Source organism: Odocoileus virginianus, chromosome 3 (assembly GCF_023699985.2).
Source record: "Odocoileus virginianus isolate 20LAN1187 ecotype Illinois chromosome 3, Ovbor_1.2, whole genome shotgun sequence".
NCBI classification, from domain to species: domain Eukaryota; kingdom Metazoa; phylum Chordata; class Mammalia; order Artiodactyla; family Cervidae; genus Odocoileus; species Odocoileus virginianus.
In genome coordinates, this window is record NC_069676.1 from 31,645,709 (window position 1) to 31,661,773 (window position 16,065).

The 16,065-nt window shown below is 33.3% G+C and overlaps 1 protein-coding gene across 7 annotated transcripts in view; it reads right to left on the reverse strand.

Annotated features, from left to right (window-relative positions):
- Positions 1 to 16,065, reverse strand: part of DMXL1 (Dmx like 1) — a 125,010-nt gene that overhangs the window by 51,461 nt on the left and 57,484 nt on the right. For 6 of the 7 annotated variants that reach the window (XM_070465133.1, XM_070465132.1, XM_070465131.1 and 3 more), the window contains exons 22-29: positions 15,672 to 15,837; positions 14,364 to 14,625; positions 12,136 to 13,229; positions 11,479 to 11,670; positions 8,989 to 9,065; positions 7,339 to 7,466; positions 6,601 to 6,849; positions 1,354 to 1,532 (exon numbers count right to left, since the gene is read on the reverse strand). In XM_070465133.1, the coding sequence (XP_070321234.1) occupies positions 1,354 to 1,532; positions 6,601 to 6,849; positions 7,339 to 7,466; positions 8,989 to 9,065; positions 11,479 to 11,670; positions 12,136 to 13,229; positions 14,364 to 14,625; positions 15,672 to 15,837 (2,347 nt within the window). Of the gene's footprint in view, positions 1 to 1,353; positions 6,260 to 6,600; positions 6,850 to 7,338; positions 7,467 to 8,988; positions 9,066 to 11,478; positions 11,671 to 12,135; positions 13,230 to 14,363; positions 14,626 to 15,671; positions 15,838 to 16,065 lie in introns of those variants that run through there. The other variant, XM_070465136.1, reaches the window with a different exon arrangement.

Genomic DNA, 16,065 nt, shown 5'->3' on the forward strand with positions numbered 1-16,065 from the left:
GTATACTGTAACTGCAAAATTAGAATCAGTGAGAATTAAAGTGTTTTATTTCTTTGTAAAAAATTTATCAAGAAAACTTTGAATAGTGCTGGCCTTCTAACTTTATAAAACCCAGAATACAAAGCAAGTATCTTTTCTAATTGTTAGCAAATTGTCATATTCCTTTCTAACTTTGTATCAATATCCAACTTTTTATTGCACTTTTGATGTTGTGAAATATTACCCAGGGTTCTTGTACTGTGAAGGTTTTTTTGGTTTTTTTTTTCCAATTTCAGTATCTCTTGGTCATCTACATCCTTTTGTCAAACTTTCCTCATTTATGTTGATAAGCTAGTCTTCACTAATTTCCCTTGGTTGTACATCTAAAGTCTCTCAAATGACAGCAATGTTAAATCCCAAAGTTAGCTATTTTTGCTAAAACTTTATTTATATTTGATTTGAATTTTCTTTCCAGTATTCACTTTTCATTTCCAGTTGCACTTGACTTTGTCAGCTAATTTCCTATTCTGATTAGCCAGTTTTGTAAAACGTCACTTGCATTTATTATGGGAGGTAGGGAGGCAAGACAACTAACTACATGCTTTTCTGTGTATGAAATGAATACTGAATAAAAGGTACTAAATGACCAATCACCAACAGACTTCGAAAGAATTGTTGTGATTGGTCACTGATCAAGAGTTGCATCTGTTGTTTATACAGTGATTTGTGGACTAAGAGCTAGCAGGAAAGTCTGTACTTTATGCAATTACTCATATTGAATAAATTGTGGTAACTTTAAACTTGAACAATATTGTTGAGGGACTGATGTTATTTAACTAAAAACTGAAATCTGAGTACATCAGGACAATGCAGGACTATAGTATAGAAAAGGAATTAAGAGTTTGGATGGCACTTTGACTTCTGGCAGTCTTGATTCCTTAATCACTACCAAGTACATTACCATTTGGAGAAGGGAAAGATAAACCACTCCAGTATTCTTACCTGGAGAGTCCTATGGACAGAGGAACCTAGTTGGCTATGGTCCATGGGGTTGCAAAAGAGTCAGACAAGACTGAGCGACTAACATACACACATTAGCATTAACGTGCTAGCCAATTTATCTTTCCATCTTCCTAAGAATGTTGCATTGTTTAAAATGCAAAAATCTTAATTGATACCAGAATTGCCTTAAAAATAGTTGAAATATGCCCAAAATATTTTAGGATATATTCTGTGCTAATTTATCCTGATAAAATGAACATTTTCTAAACCTGTGTGGAAAAATATTTGGAAACACCAACAATTATACTTATTTTAAACATTTTTATTTCTGTTTAACTATACAAATCATCATTTGGATAACACTTGTATTACCTTGGCAATGAAATAATCCCAGATACTAAGCTCAGGTGGAATGAACTTCTCTTTAACAATCAGTGTCTCCTGGCTTACTGGTGGTGAGGAAGAGGTCACTGAGGCAGATTCTCTGCAAGACATTTTTGATGGCCTAAAACGTTTGTTCTGTTTCTCTCCTTCTTCCACTAGTGAAGAAACTAATAAGAACAAGACAAAGTATTACTAAAATAAGCACAATTTTCATTGCACTGACTTCATCTATTTTTACATAAGACCTAAGGTTAACTACAAGTAAGTACATACACAAAACTGAGATTACTATGACAGTAAGGTAAGTGGAGGAAGTGAGACAAACATCATCTTGTATAGCCATCTTTGTTTTTATCTCATCTTGTCCCTTACTCTCTGAATGTTCATTTATTTATTGTATATGTAAATTTTATATGGAATAGGATGTAATATATTCCTATAAATGAGTCCATAATTTAGCTAAGACCATGACAAAAGTATCTACATCTTTTTTTTTTAATTAAGAATTTCATGGGTGGGGGCAGGGAAAACAGTATCATGAGATGTCACTATTAATTAAAGACAACAATTCTAAGATTCTTCAGTAATCACTACTACTTTTTCATTGAAAATATTAAAAAGTTCAAACACCACTGCTACTTACTAAGCTGATTCAGACTTTTAGAAATGGTTAGAGATAGAATTTTCCAGTCAATGGAATACAAAGAAGAGGAAGAAAATGCAGTTTTTATTGTTTTAACATCTAAACACTTTAGAGTCAATATTCCCTTATTATTTTACCTTAGAATATTAAGGGCATAAGCAAAGAAAAACAAGTTATACAAATCTTTAATCAAGACTAAGTCACAAGATGCAAATCACCAGTAGAAAATCAAGGATCTCCTGGACACAGGCATGGCCTAATAGATAGGTAAACAACTCCATATTAAGGCAAACCAATATTCTTCTTCAATGATTCCAGCAAGAAGTTACTCACCTTCCAAGGAATACAAGTATTTGTGCTGTAATACAATTTTGCTTTATTGCTTGAAGCTACTCAGCTTGCATAAATAGCATGCTCATGCATTATATAAAGTTACAGCCAAGCTGACTCTAACAGAATAATTTAGTCATTTCAGAAAAAAATAAAATGCATAAAATTAGTATACTAAGAGACTGCTAAAAAGTGTTATGATTATTATATAATCTTTCAAATGAATTTAAAAAGAACCATCATATCAATGTGTAATTTTTTCTCTCTGATCTTATAAACAATTGATAAATCAACAATCATGTTTCTAATATATCTGTTGCATACATTTATATACATTCTAAAACTTAAACAATGGTTTTAGCAAATTCTCACTGAGTAAAAAATTTAGAATTTAAAGGTATTTTTTATCTGTCAAAAATTAATGCTGTGTTCCAAGATAAATGTCATTTGACTCCAATATTACTATTCTGTTTATTTTGTTTTTAGAGTATAAGAAGGCATATGATGTGAACATAGATGTTTAGGGAAAAATACTACGAGGCTAAATTCATAGTTTTACCAAGTTTGCTATGTGATAAAAATAAGTAGAGTTTTTAAAGCAAAACAAAGTTTTGTTTTGTTCTCAGTTTTTTAAAAGGGAGAAAAACATTTCAAAGTATAGTGTGTGAACCCAGACACATGACATGAAAATGAAATTAACAACACTATGGGGAAATGTTTAAAATTACAGACTTCAATTTCAGAAGGAAAAAACTTATCAAACACTTCTGATGAACAAGGAGAACGGGGGAAATGACAAACAGGTTCACAGTACTGGATGATAAGTTATGGAAAATGCTACAAGTAAAAAGACTTAGTGATTATCTCCTAGGAAACAAGAAATGACTTGAAGCTTGTCATTTAGAGTAGATGCACCCACTTTTCCCTCAAACTGCAGCAAGACCCAAGACAATTTTATGGCTTAAATCATGTTGGGTTCAGGTAGTCATGAAGCTCAGGGGCACTACAATAGAGACTATATATTCTGCTGCTGGGTGCATCACCATTTGTTTTTGAAAAAAGCTAATAATAAAATATCATGCCATATGCATGCCACTCTGTGGATACAAACTGACTGTACTGTTCCATTATTAAGGTAGTAAATGGCTACTCTAATAGTAATAAAAGAAAAATCAGCATTAGGGAGAAATGAAAAGGAATTTGGATATAGAGAGACTTTGTGAATTATAAGGGGCATGAAGAAGCTAGAAAGTGGGTTAACAAAAACTAAGATATGCATGGGAATTAATGACAATTCTCTCATCTGCAAGTATTATGAAACACAACAAAAATTCTTAAAATATTTTGCTTTGCTTTATAAATGCAATAAAAAGCAAAAGTATGGATTTCTAACTGTTAACAGAAAAAAAAATAATTTTTCAAAAACTGCTACTGCTCAACTATCTACTTTAAAAGTTTACCATAATAACAAAATACACCCAGACTAGTTTTAATTAATTAGAAAAAAGTAAATTCCATATTAACATATGTGGAAATCACAAAGTAAATTGTTCGATTAAAAAATACTGATTTATGTACATTAACATTTTTGTTAAGATTCTGAACTGCCAAGCTAGTCTAATAAAAATCATCTATCATTTTCTCACATTACAAAGCTTAAGTCATATTTAAATTTTATGTTATTAACAGTACATTAACTATATAATAGACTTGTAGAGAGAAAAATAATTTAGTTCATAAGACCATTTTTGTAAAGTATTCTAAAATCAGAATTTATACCAGAACAAGGAAAACAGTGACTTCTAAAAACTTCACAGTACTAAGTGTATGAAAAAACTTTAAAAAATATTTTCAAGGGTTATAAGGAAAGTATTTCATCTTCAATATACAATACATTGATATTGAATAGCTGAACAGGTTGTCAGGAAAATGAAATGTTCTAGACTTATTCATTTTTATTTTGCTATACTTAAAACAAAAAACATAAGTATATATATTATTTTTTGCTGAATTCAGATCAACTTTTCTAACACATCTTTTTATTCCCTTGGTCAACAATGTATACTGAATATTATCTAACACAATTACACTCCTGGGACATCATGATTACATTTAATAGTAACTCAAACACGCAAGGCTACTTACTTACAACTGAAAATTTATCAAGCTGCTGTGCTGCTTTAGTTGGTGTGCTTTCAGAACAACATAAAGCCTTCAAAAACTGAGATTTCAGAACTTTGCCTTACACTGAAAGTCACTGCTGCTTGTCCCTATGCCAATTTTCTGTTCTCAGATTTTGTCTCTCCAACTGTCAGTTTATCTGCCTCACAGGACTGCTACTTCTAATTACTATTATGGCCTTTGCGATTTACTATCTTCACTTCTTCCCTTTTTTCTGTTTTCCTATTTTTTTCTACCAGCTCCTTTACAAACTAAATCAGCTTTAGTAACAGCAAGCCTTGGCTTCATCATTAAATGAGTGTACTCTTTCTCTTCTGGTTAGCAAACTGATGAATCATATCATGCACGTTTTCTGTAAATATTCTTTCAGTTACATCCATGACGGATTGTATTCAAAATAGTTTCTGGGTTCTTATCGACAGATGAGTATCACAAAATTTATATGTGGCTATACCCAGCCTCACCACTGAGTAAACCATATGTTTTAAGTATCCTGTATTATTTGGATACCATGTCCCAATCTAAGAGGTTAAATATATACATGCAGATAATTTTTATCACTTTGATTATTTAGGATTTGATAAGTGGTGAGATAAGAGTTTATTATATGGTATTTGCAACTACAAACAGCTAAATCTGAGTGGTTAAACGAAGAACAACCTGGACTTCAAGTAAAGCTGTTTATGGATCTGTGCTCAGAAATGTTCTAGAAATGTTAAAATTGAGACTTGATGACTGGCTAGTAAGAGCATTATTTTTAATTTTTCAAAAGTGTGTGGACATTCTATTTCAAGAATTTATCCCCTTTATAACATTTTACATTAACAAAATCACAGTTTTCACTTTCAGTAAGCCTATAAACTGTACTTCCTCTTAGACTTTGAAAGTTCTTTAAATGAATTCAAATATCTGAAGTCAAGTATATATTCCAATGTGAATTTCATGTTAGTCTATTTTCATCCACATAAAAAATAAAGCACTGGAAATTACTCTAAAAATTTCAAAGGAGATGTTATTGAAATTAAAATATCATTTAAAATTTGAAAGCCAAGATTATCATATATGGGCTAATAAATCACAAAAAGAAAACAAAGGCAGAAAACATCATGAAGATTTTTTTCTGGTCAAAAAGATTGTTTCAATCTTTAAATAAATATATATAGTTTTAACACCAGAAAGTTTAGAAAAGATAATAGAATTGTTTAAAATATTTACTTTACATGATATTATGAACACTTAGAAATCCAAAATCTCTAATGGCCAGAATCATGATATGCAAACATAAAGCAGCCTTATTTGAAATGTTTTTCCAGTCACTTCAAGCCATAGTCTGATTTACCACGATTAGCACTGACATTTCTTTATTTCTACCCATTTAAAAATACATTAAAGTCTAAGGAATAGAAAACATCAACGTGAAGAACTAAAGCAGAATTAAAAGAAGCAGGGATGGTTTTCTAAAATGCTAATCATTGTTTTAAATCAAAAATATGACTTGATTAATGGAAAATTTTCAATTTTCTAAGTGCCAAACAAAATAAAATCGGCCCACTGTATCCCAACCCTTCCAAAACAACACAAAGCAAGCTGAACTGTAAAAGCCTATTTCTAAAGCTAGTATCTTGCCTGCAAGATTGGGAGGGCTATGAGAACTGATGGTTGAAAGAGCTTTGGAAAAGCCCACACACTCCATGGAGAATACCACTACCTGGTGGGGGCTAGGCATAGCAAAGTACCTTCCTGCCAAAGAAAGAAGAGAGAGTCTGTATTTGGGATAGAAAAAAAAACCAGTGTTACAGCATTTTTCAAAACAAATGAAAATTTCAATAGTAAAAGATTTTAAATTACATTAGATAGCTCTAATCACTGGTGTACCAGTATCTTAAAGTTTAATAATTACACCAGAAACTTCATACTGTATATTTTCCATAAAATTATTTATTCACGCTCTAAGAAAATGGTCTGTATCATAACTTCCTGTGAATAAATTAACATGTAATTACATTTAACAAAGTTATCATTCAGATGAATAAAATGGCAGCCTTCAAAAATAAAATAAAACAGATAAAAAACTAACTAACCAGGTAAAGCTTTTGAGTGTGCTTGTTCTTTGCTGGGAACACGCGCACCTCCACCAAATACAGCAGACCACATTTTTTCATTTAGAGGGTGGGCCACAATCCGAAATAGTTCGTTACTAGAATGTGTTGCCAAGCCATGGATGAAGAGACTAAGATACACTGCTGTGAGAATCTCACAAAGCAAGATCGTAAGTCCTGACTGGGCTTCCTCCCCAGAAGAATTCAAAAGTTGAACTAAAGAAGTTATTCCTAGGAGAAAGAACAAATATAGCTATCATCAGCTACCACTGACAATAAATTTAATAAATAAAAAATTAACTACAGTTCCTAACTTGTGAAAAAATGTTATAGCAGCAGGATAAAAATATTTTCTTCCACAGTTTCATAGACCACTAGAAGTTACTGCAGTTAATGCATAAGTGTTGAGCTATCTGTTCAATTTATATAGACACTGGAAATAACAATGTTTTTCTATTACAACAAAAGCAAAAGTATAAAAAAATGATATGACAAAACATTTATTTTAGTATTATGATAAAGGAAAAACTAATGTTATATAACTGGATAATTTGTAGTAAATGACGAATAATGAATTGGAATCAATTCTAACAATACTTAACAATGATTATCACACAGCAAAACCAAACCAGACCTACTTTTTTCTCATCTGATTAAGTTCAATAAAGCTAAGAAAAAACTTGTGTGTGTATATATATATATACATATAACTTTTTATACCTGGCCATTGAGCTGGTGATGTATTGGGAGTTATGGCTTCATCTAAGCTTCCTGTTTTCAAGGAATGTCGATGGGGAAGCAGTACTGTCTGATACACCATTCCAGTAAACTGATTTGTTTGAAATGAACTGAGAGAAAAAAAAATTAAATAATAACTATCTATAGTGACCTCCAATTGCAATAAAACAATAATAATAACAAAGAATGACCTAAAATGAATTTCACATTTAATATTTCTATGTTTGAGATCTACATTTACAGTAACTTAAATACAAACTTTTGTGTATTAGTTATATTGCTTTATATCTTAAGTACTATACTGTATATTCTAGTACTATAATAAAACAAAGTGTCCTTTAAATTTTCTAAATTAAAATAGATATGATAGCTTTTAAATATATTTACTGAAAGTCATAAAATACATACAAATGAGAAAACTATTATTGACCACAAATAGGAAGCTTATATATCACAAAGGTATATAATTTATATATATCAATAACAAAGTTGAAAACAAAGTCAGTTTAGGTTCAATTTGATATTTAATGGCTAGTCTACCCTACATCAGGGTAGGCTATATCAGGTATATGCATCGGATAGCAGGAGTTTAATGAAAAACATGGAAGAGGGACTTCCCTGGTGGTCCAGTGGTTTATCTGCCTGCTAGTGCCAGGGACATGGGTTCAATCCCTGGGCTGGGATGATCCCACATGCCACAGGACACCTAAGCCCGAGGGCCCTAGAGCCCATGGTCCACAAGAGAAGCTATTGCAGTGAGCAGCCCACTCCCCACAACAATAGCCCCCGCTCGCCATGAGTAGAGAAAGCCCACATGAAGCCATGAAGATGCATAGCAGCCAAAAATAAATTAATAAACTTAAAAAAAAAAAGAAAGAAAAACATGGAAGAATGAATTAGTGTCTGGAAACTGAAGCTAAGATTTCTTCTGAAATGAAGGAAAAATAAAATAAATAAATAGATCATTTAAAAGGAAAGCTAAAAGAAAAAGAAGGGATCCACAAGTTCCAATATTTGTCTCATAAAAGGAAAGAGAAGAGAGAAGATAAAATACTTGAAGAAATAGAATAAGAGAATTGCAAAGAAAGATATAACCCCACAGTGTCAAACAATATGCTTCAAAAGCCTAGAAAAATTACAGTGAAACCTTAGGACATAGAGAAGAAAATCATAAACATCAAGGACAATGTAAAATTTTTCTCAGTTCCAAGCCAGTCACTCCCTCCTCTGTGTTCCCTGAGCATTTTACTGTCTATCATCTTAGAGGATATACCATTTAAGTATGATGTCATATTACATATCATTTATCAGTTTATATGCTTGTCTCTAGCTAGCATGACCTTAAGGAAGGAGATCTTATTCCAGTGATATCACAATGTCTAGCATTAGGCAGTGATCAATAAAAGGCAGTTAAATAAGTTAACTGTAAAGAGTTTAACTTGAGATGCATTTGCCATAAAGACAAATGCTAAAATTGCAAAGATGAAAAAAAATGACTCAACATTTCTCCATATGCTTTTTGCATTAGCTAAAGTGGACTGCTGTATACGTATTCCTAAAGCAGGAGCATACAAATTCTCAAACCTCAGCAGTTACTACAAACATTCTTAAATTTCACAAGAAGATATTTACCTGTAATTATGACCACCACAAAGGCACTGATAGATACAAGCAGAAAGTGAGGCTGCTAAAGTATGCATTACATATACCTGGGGGGGAAAAAACACAAAATTAATTTATAACTTTTAAAAAACTGAATCTTTTTCAAGGCCTAATATAATCAGCATTTTTAAAAAAGACGAAAAAACTATTTTGCCCTAAAACTATTTCCTTTTTTTCCTTAATACTCATTTCTGTCTGGAGACATCTCGTTATAAATACACACACAGACACAAATAAAACCTGAGGCCTCTGGCAGAAATTATAAAATACACAACTGCTACCTAATTTCTATTTTCAGGGCAAACAAGAACAGATGTTAGCTATTCAGCAGAGCAGTGAGCCATGTGTTAAAAGCAAGCCCTCCAAGACTCAACCTGTTCCCTCCTCAACCAAAACGTAAAGCCTTGCCTGATAATGACAGTTCATTTATGAACTATTCAAGTTACTACAGAAAACAATTTGAAGAGAGTGAAATTTTTGAGAAAGGAAAAGGTATGAAAGACAGAAACTGAAGGAAAATGCTTGTATTAAGGAAGACAGAGCTCTAAACATGGCATGACTCAAGAAGTAACAGAAGTAGATCCGAGGATGAAGGAGAAACTTAATCTAGGCAAGAAAGTACACTAGAGTATTCAAAAAACCAGGTTCCTGATCTAATTATGAAGTATGATACTCTCTTTTGCAGATTAAAATCTAACTGCTATTTTTCCTTCCATTATCAATAGACATGTGACATGAATTAAAGTCAAGGATAGCATCATATAAAGAAAGACAGCAAAGACCACATATGGGAGACAGCAAAAATGATAATATTTTCTAGCTTCTCTAACCAAAAGGCAAAGTCTGTCTCTCCACTTAATCAGTTTGGGCTTACTTTGTGACTTGGTTTGTGCAAGAGGACACAGCAAAAGTGATGTGTTATTTCTGAACCTAGTTCTCTAAAAGCCTTGCAAATTCTACTCTGGCTCTTTAAACCCCTGAAACCACTATATGAAATAACCCAGGTGAAATGTTAACTTTATGTGTCCATCTGACTGGGCCAAGGGGTGATTAGACATTAGGTCAAATGTTATTCTAGGTTTGTCTGTTAGGGTGATTTTGGATGAGATTAACATTTGAATTGGTAGTCTATGAATGGGCCTTACCCAATCAATTGAAGTACCGGAATAGAACAAAAAGGCTGAGTATGAGGGAACTTCTGCTTGGCTGCACTGAGCTGGGACACTGGTGGTCTTCTCCTACTTTCAGACAAGAACTGAAACAGTGGTTCTTCTTGCATCTCAGGCTTGCTGGCATTTGGACTGGAACTTATCCTGTCAGTTACCCTGGCTCTCAGGCCTTTGGACTCAGACTGGAACTACATGATCTGTTCTCCTGGGTCTCCAGCATGCTGACAGAAGATCTTGAGACTTCTCACCCTCCATAATGAAGTGAGTAAATTGCTTAAAATAAGCCTCTTTCTATAAAACACACACTCACACCCCCTTTTGATTCTATTTCTTTGGAGAACACAGCCTAATACTCTAAGTATGCCTACTGGCAGCTGAGATACATCTCAGAGTCTCTGGTCATCCTAACATCTCCTGACAATCTTGCAGATGGCCCACCAACCACCAGAAAGTAAATAAGGCCATCTTAGGTCATCCAGAATCCAGCCAACCTGCTTGCTGACCAAAGACAAATGAGGTATCCAGCTATCAATCCAGCTAGCCCAAACTAGAATAACTGATGAGCCAACCCATAGAATCATGAGCAAAATAAATCATAGCTATTTTTAGCTATTAATATTAATGTTTAAGGGTGGTTTTTAAGCAGCAGAAGGTGATACATCAGGGATATGTTTATTATTAAAGTTAAATATGGAATGAAATTTGCTTAAAATTAGCATAACCTGAAGAAAATTAAATTCCTAATTCTATAATATGCAATGTGGGCATTTATTCTACTGGGCAGTACAAGAAATAAAGTGGCAAAATTAATTTATAAGGGTTAGGTTATCCAGGAGGGTAAAACTGTAAGAGACGCTTACCATTAAACAAGAAGAAAACGGAAACAGAATGATATCACAGCTTGTGATACTTACATACTAGTTCTTTAACACAATATTGTTTCTGTCTCTAAAAAACAATCAGGGCTTGGTTTTTTTTTTTTTTTGCTAAGTGTACACTAAAGAATTACTCATAAAAGCACACATACATACAATTATTCTTACCTAAATGAAACGGTTAAATAAGATAAAATAAAAGTTAAAAAATGAAGTACCCTTTGGGTAAATAATACAGGTAAAATAAGCCTGACCTACAGTCAAGTTTTCTTTGATCAAAATCAATACAAACTTGGCTATGTAACAATCACTAAGCATAGGATGTTTAAAATCATTTATAAAAAGCCTTAACACTTACCTCTTTGCTTTATGATAGCATATAGGTTAATTAAACGTTTGAAACCAAACATACTTACTTTATTGCTCTGGATATCAGGATGGGGTGGTGAATCAAAGTTAATTATGGCATGCAGAATATCATGTGTTAGATTACTAAGGTGCAACAGTGGATTGGCAACAACTGTTTTGGCACTGGCTGTACGAGCAAAGAGGAGAGGTACTGAGGTCTGCTCTGAAAGAGGGCTAGGAAATATTGGTTCTGCTGTTTCCTTAAAAACAAAGGGAGAAAAGGTTGATCAACTACTTACAGTTATAATCCATTACTTAAGTAAGTCAGGGGTCTCTTTGAAAAACTTCAGAACGATTAAAAATTAAAAGCAAGACAGAAACTCTTACAGAGTTAAAAGGGACCTGAGGTGGTCAACCTTCCACCGATTATAATGAATAATGATGGGACAATACTCTCTTATTATCACCTCGCAAAGCCTTCATATAATACTATTTAATATGAACTAAGTAGACCTTAGGGTCTGACATCAAACTGTTCTTAAGCCACAATACATTTACAACTCTAGAAATTCACAATATGAAGTGCCACAGAAAAGCAGCATTCCTTAAAGTAACCATAATTAAGAAAATCAACAATTTGAATATTTAAAAACTAAAAAAAGCAATCTCAAAAACTGTTTTTCATAAAAGTATTATCTTGACTGGTTATCATTTAAGTTACATACCTGCTGAGATTCTTGTAAAAGCAAAATCAATTCCATTCTCACAGATGCAAGACCCCCACCATGGGATCCATGAAGTATGCAGTAACTAAGAAACATCCTCAAGAGAGACTGATATTTCAAAAGCCACTGTCTTTTTTCCTGAAAATTTTCTCTAAGTTGTTTCACTTTTGTTTGCTGAAGCAAATCTTCAGGATCCTCATTTAGTTCAATTGCATCTCCATTTTCGCCAAATGCAGACTGTACTTCCTCAGGATCTGAACAATAGTCACAAGTTCTCTGAAGGGCTATCACCTCTTTTTCAAGCCAGTGGTATAGCTGATATCGCAGTTTTCCACCATCTATTTCATAGCCAGTAGATAAAGTACGAAGTTCTACTGTGAGAATCTTTAAACAGGCTCTAAATTTTAACTGAACTGCAATTACATCTTCTGATGGATTTAAAATGTCATTTTCATCTACTGTGCTGAGAGATTCTGTATAATTAGAACTTGTTTCATCCATTTTTTCCCCAATTTTTCCCTCAGAAGGTTTTAGTTCTTTCATTGAAAGTGGGACATCCTCATTTTCTTCATCGTTATCACTGTCCCATTTTAATTCTAAAGAGTCATCCTGAAATACAATACTTGGTTGGCTCCAGTCAAAAGAAAGAGTGGAGTTTGATTGCTTCTCTGAGGAACCCTCTGAAGAAGATCCAAAACCATTCATTAGTGACTGTGACCAATCAATCGCTGAAGACTTATCTTCCCTTGCATCCAATTTTAATGGAGAAGAAGGAGAACAGTCTTTACTAGTATCCAAAAAACTAGACATTCTACAAAAAGGTTTTGTTTTCTTGATGACTTTTGGCATCTTTGATAACACCTCCAAAGCCAGCATAGGGCAGCCAGCTTTTAAATGAGCACTGGCAGTAGTAAAAAATAATCTTCTTTCACTTAAATTAATTGTTCCTGCTAGTCCACTTTTTCCTGTTAAACTCATGTGTGTGGAAAATGCATCAGATGATCCAAAATGACGTCTCAGCAAAAGAGGATGTGTTCTTAGGTAATTGTAGAAATTAAAAACTGCAGGATTGCAGGCTGACATCATGACTTGATCTGAAAGTAAATTCATTTCATGAGCCAAGAAAAATTCTTCAGGAGTTGTGTGTGTGGCCCTTTTTCTCTATCATGATACCAGTATCTACCTGGTCTTATGAGAAAAATTTAGAAGACCACACTAATACATAGCATTGAATAGACAAGAACACATTTGTAATGCAAGTGTTCTAACACAGTAGGAAAACAAAGGTTTGCTGATTTCACATCTCTTCAAGTAATAATGTGAGATATTTTAAAACATAGTTATTTTCCCCCTCCTTTCCTGGATACAACTTCTCAGTCAGTCTGCTTTGCTAGATCTTCCTCACCTTCTCTGCTTTGAAATGCTGAGTGTCCAAGAGTTCAGTACTTGACTTCTTCTCTATCTACATTCCCTGGTTGAACACCTACAGCCCCATGGCTTTAAATATTACCTCTATGGGATAACCTGCACATCACTATTTCTAGTCCCAACTCCAACCTGTGAATCTAGAACATTATATCCAAAGGCCTATATTATATTGCCACTTACACGTAAATAATCTTGCCTCAAGGCCTTTTTATTTACTGTGCCCTTGGCCTAAAAATCACTCTTTACTCAGATGTCTGCACTGGCTGATTACTCACTCATTTCAATTAGATTTGATGTCAAAGGTCACCTTATCTGAGAAGCCTTTTCTATCTAAAGCAACACTCCCTAAGAACTGCTCCTAGCCTTCCCAATATCATTTACCCACTGCTCAAACTAAAAATTCAGGGGTTAAATTTGACTCTCATTCCCTTTAAATTCCATCTCCAATTCAGTCCTATCTAGTCAACATTAAAATTATAGTCCAAATCCAGCCACTTTTCTTTCACTGTATATCACTATTTTCTTCAAAACATTTATATTCAATGTTGATAACATCTATGTTCAATACACTGATTTCATAAAAACAGAAAATCCAAAGCCCTTGGCTTTCAAAGGATTTGACTTTCTGGGAGGGCAGGAGGCGGGTAATAAACTGTATACGTAACTCTGTGTCCCCAACTAAACCATAAAGTCTTAGATCATTTATGTCTTCAATTTGCTTTGCATTATCCTTAGCATCCAACAGTGTGTTCTGAACCTGGTAAACTCTTAATAATTAAGATGTTAGAAGTGTAGCTTACCATCATCCTTTGTGACAGGTTGCTTTATTAATGTCTCCAGAGCACTACTATAATCTTCTAAAATCCAATATGCCATACTTCGAAGGAAAGGATCATAATGCATATTTATATTCAACAAATTGAGTTCACTGACAGGAGAATCAATTCCCAAAATTTTTTTACGTAAAATAGATTTATATGTTGCAGATGTATCAAATTCAGACTCATAGAGTCTTGCTATTACAAGAGCCAACTGAATGTCATTCAGTTTCTCAAGACATACCTTCAAAAAGAAGAAATACTGTTTATAAATAAGGGTATTTTTTAAGGTAAAAGACTCAAACTGACTCATTAATAACTACATGAACATAAAGCTTTAATAATATCTGAAATTAGTGAACAAGGACAATAAGTAAAACATGCCGCTTACTTTAGCAAATCCACCCGACAACACTTATGCTAGTTTAACTGGTAGTACTAAGTGGTGGTGGTGGTTTAGGTAGTACTAAGTATATATTTGCAAAAAGAGTCTGACGGAAAAATACTGAATAATTCTTACCAACATCAATTTAAATGACATTTTGTTTTATCCTTGAGTTTTCACTCTTTCCCATCCACCTCAGCAGACTAATGTTTCCAAATCAAAAAGCTGTTTTAAATCATTTGTATGAAACTCTGAGCAAAAGGGCAATTTGAGATAGAAATGTTATATTTAAAATATTTATAACTTTTTATAAGGTTTACTAAGGCATAATCAATTAAAAATTTGCTAAGGTTCATCAGCTAACACAGAGCCAAATATAGGTCCAAATATATTGAAAGTGATGAGGTTTCCCCAGTAGCTTCATCAGTAAAGAATCCGCCTGCAACGCAGGAGACTCATGTTTGATCCCTGGGTGGGGAAGATCTCCTGGAGAAGGAAATGGCAACCCACTCCAGTGTTCTTGCCTGGAGAATCCCATGGACAGAGGAGCCTGGTGGGTTACAGTCCATACATTCACACATGACTTAAGCAACTCAGCACACACACACATGTTAAAAATGATAGGACAAATTTTTTCTTTTTTTAACCTGTTCATAAATATTCTTAGGAGGCAGATCAACTCCCTATCTCAACCTACACAACCTGGTTAATTTTAATTCTGTATAAATATCATTCAAGCTAAATGACAAAATTTTAAAGTCACTATTAAGTAATACCAGTTACTTTATGCATTAAGCCTTGTGTTAGTTCCATTATACTTAAGTTGAAATTAAAAGAAAAAAAATTTAAACCATAAAGAGCTTAAAAGGATGACAATGATATTTTTTTAAAAAAATCACTCATACCTCAATTGCATCTCTGAGGCAACCAGCTAATAGAAAAAATGCTGCTGAATGTTCAAATCGTTGTTTTCCTAACAAAGAAAAAGCATTCTTTAAAGCGGCTTTACGCCATCTCTCATCCTCAAAATTGTGTCCAAAAAACTGTGTCATCTTGGAGTCTTTTTGGGATCTATAAAGAAAAATAAAGTATGAAAATTTTGGAACATAAAGTTTCTATATGAGAACCAACTTTATGAAGTTAGCAACTTAGAAGTTAAAACTCAAAAGAAACAATTACCAGTTCATAAATTACTACACATCTGTTTCTTTTCTGAGCAAAAAGAACATTTATGGTAAACATTTACTTTTTCACATAAATTCCAGAGATTACTGAAAAAAAAATTCTTTTAAATTACAA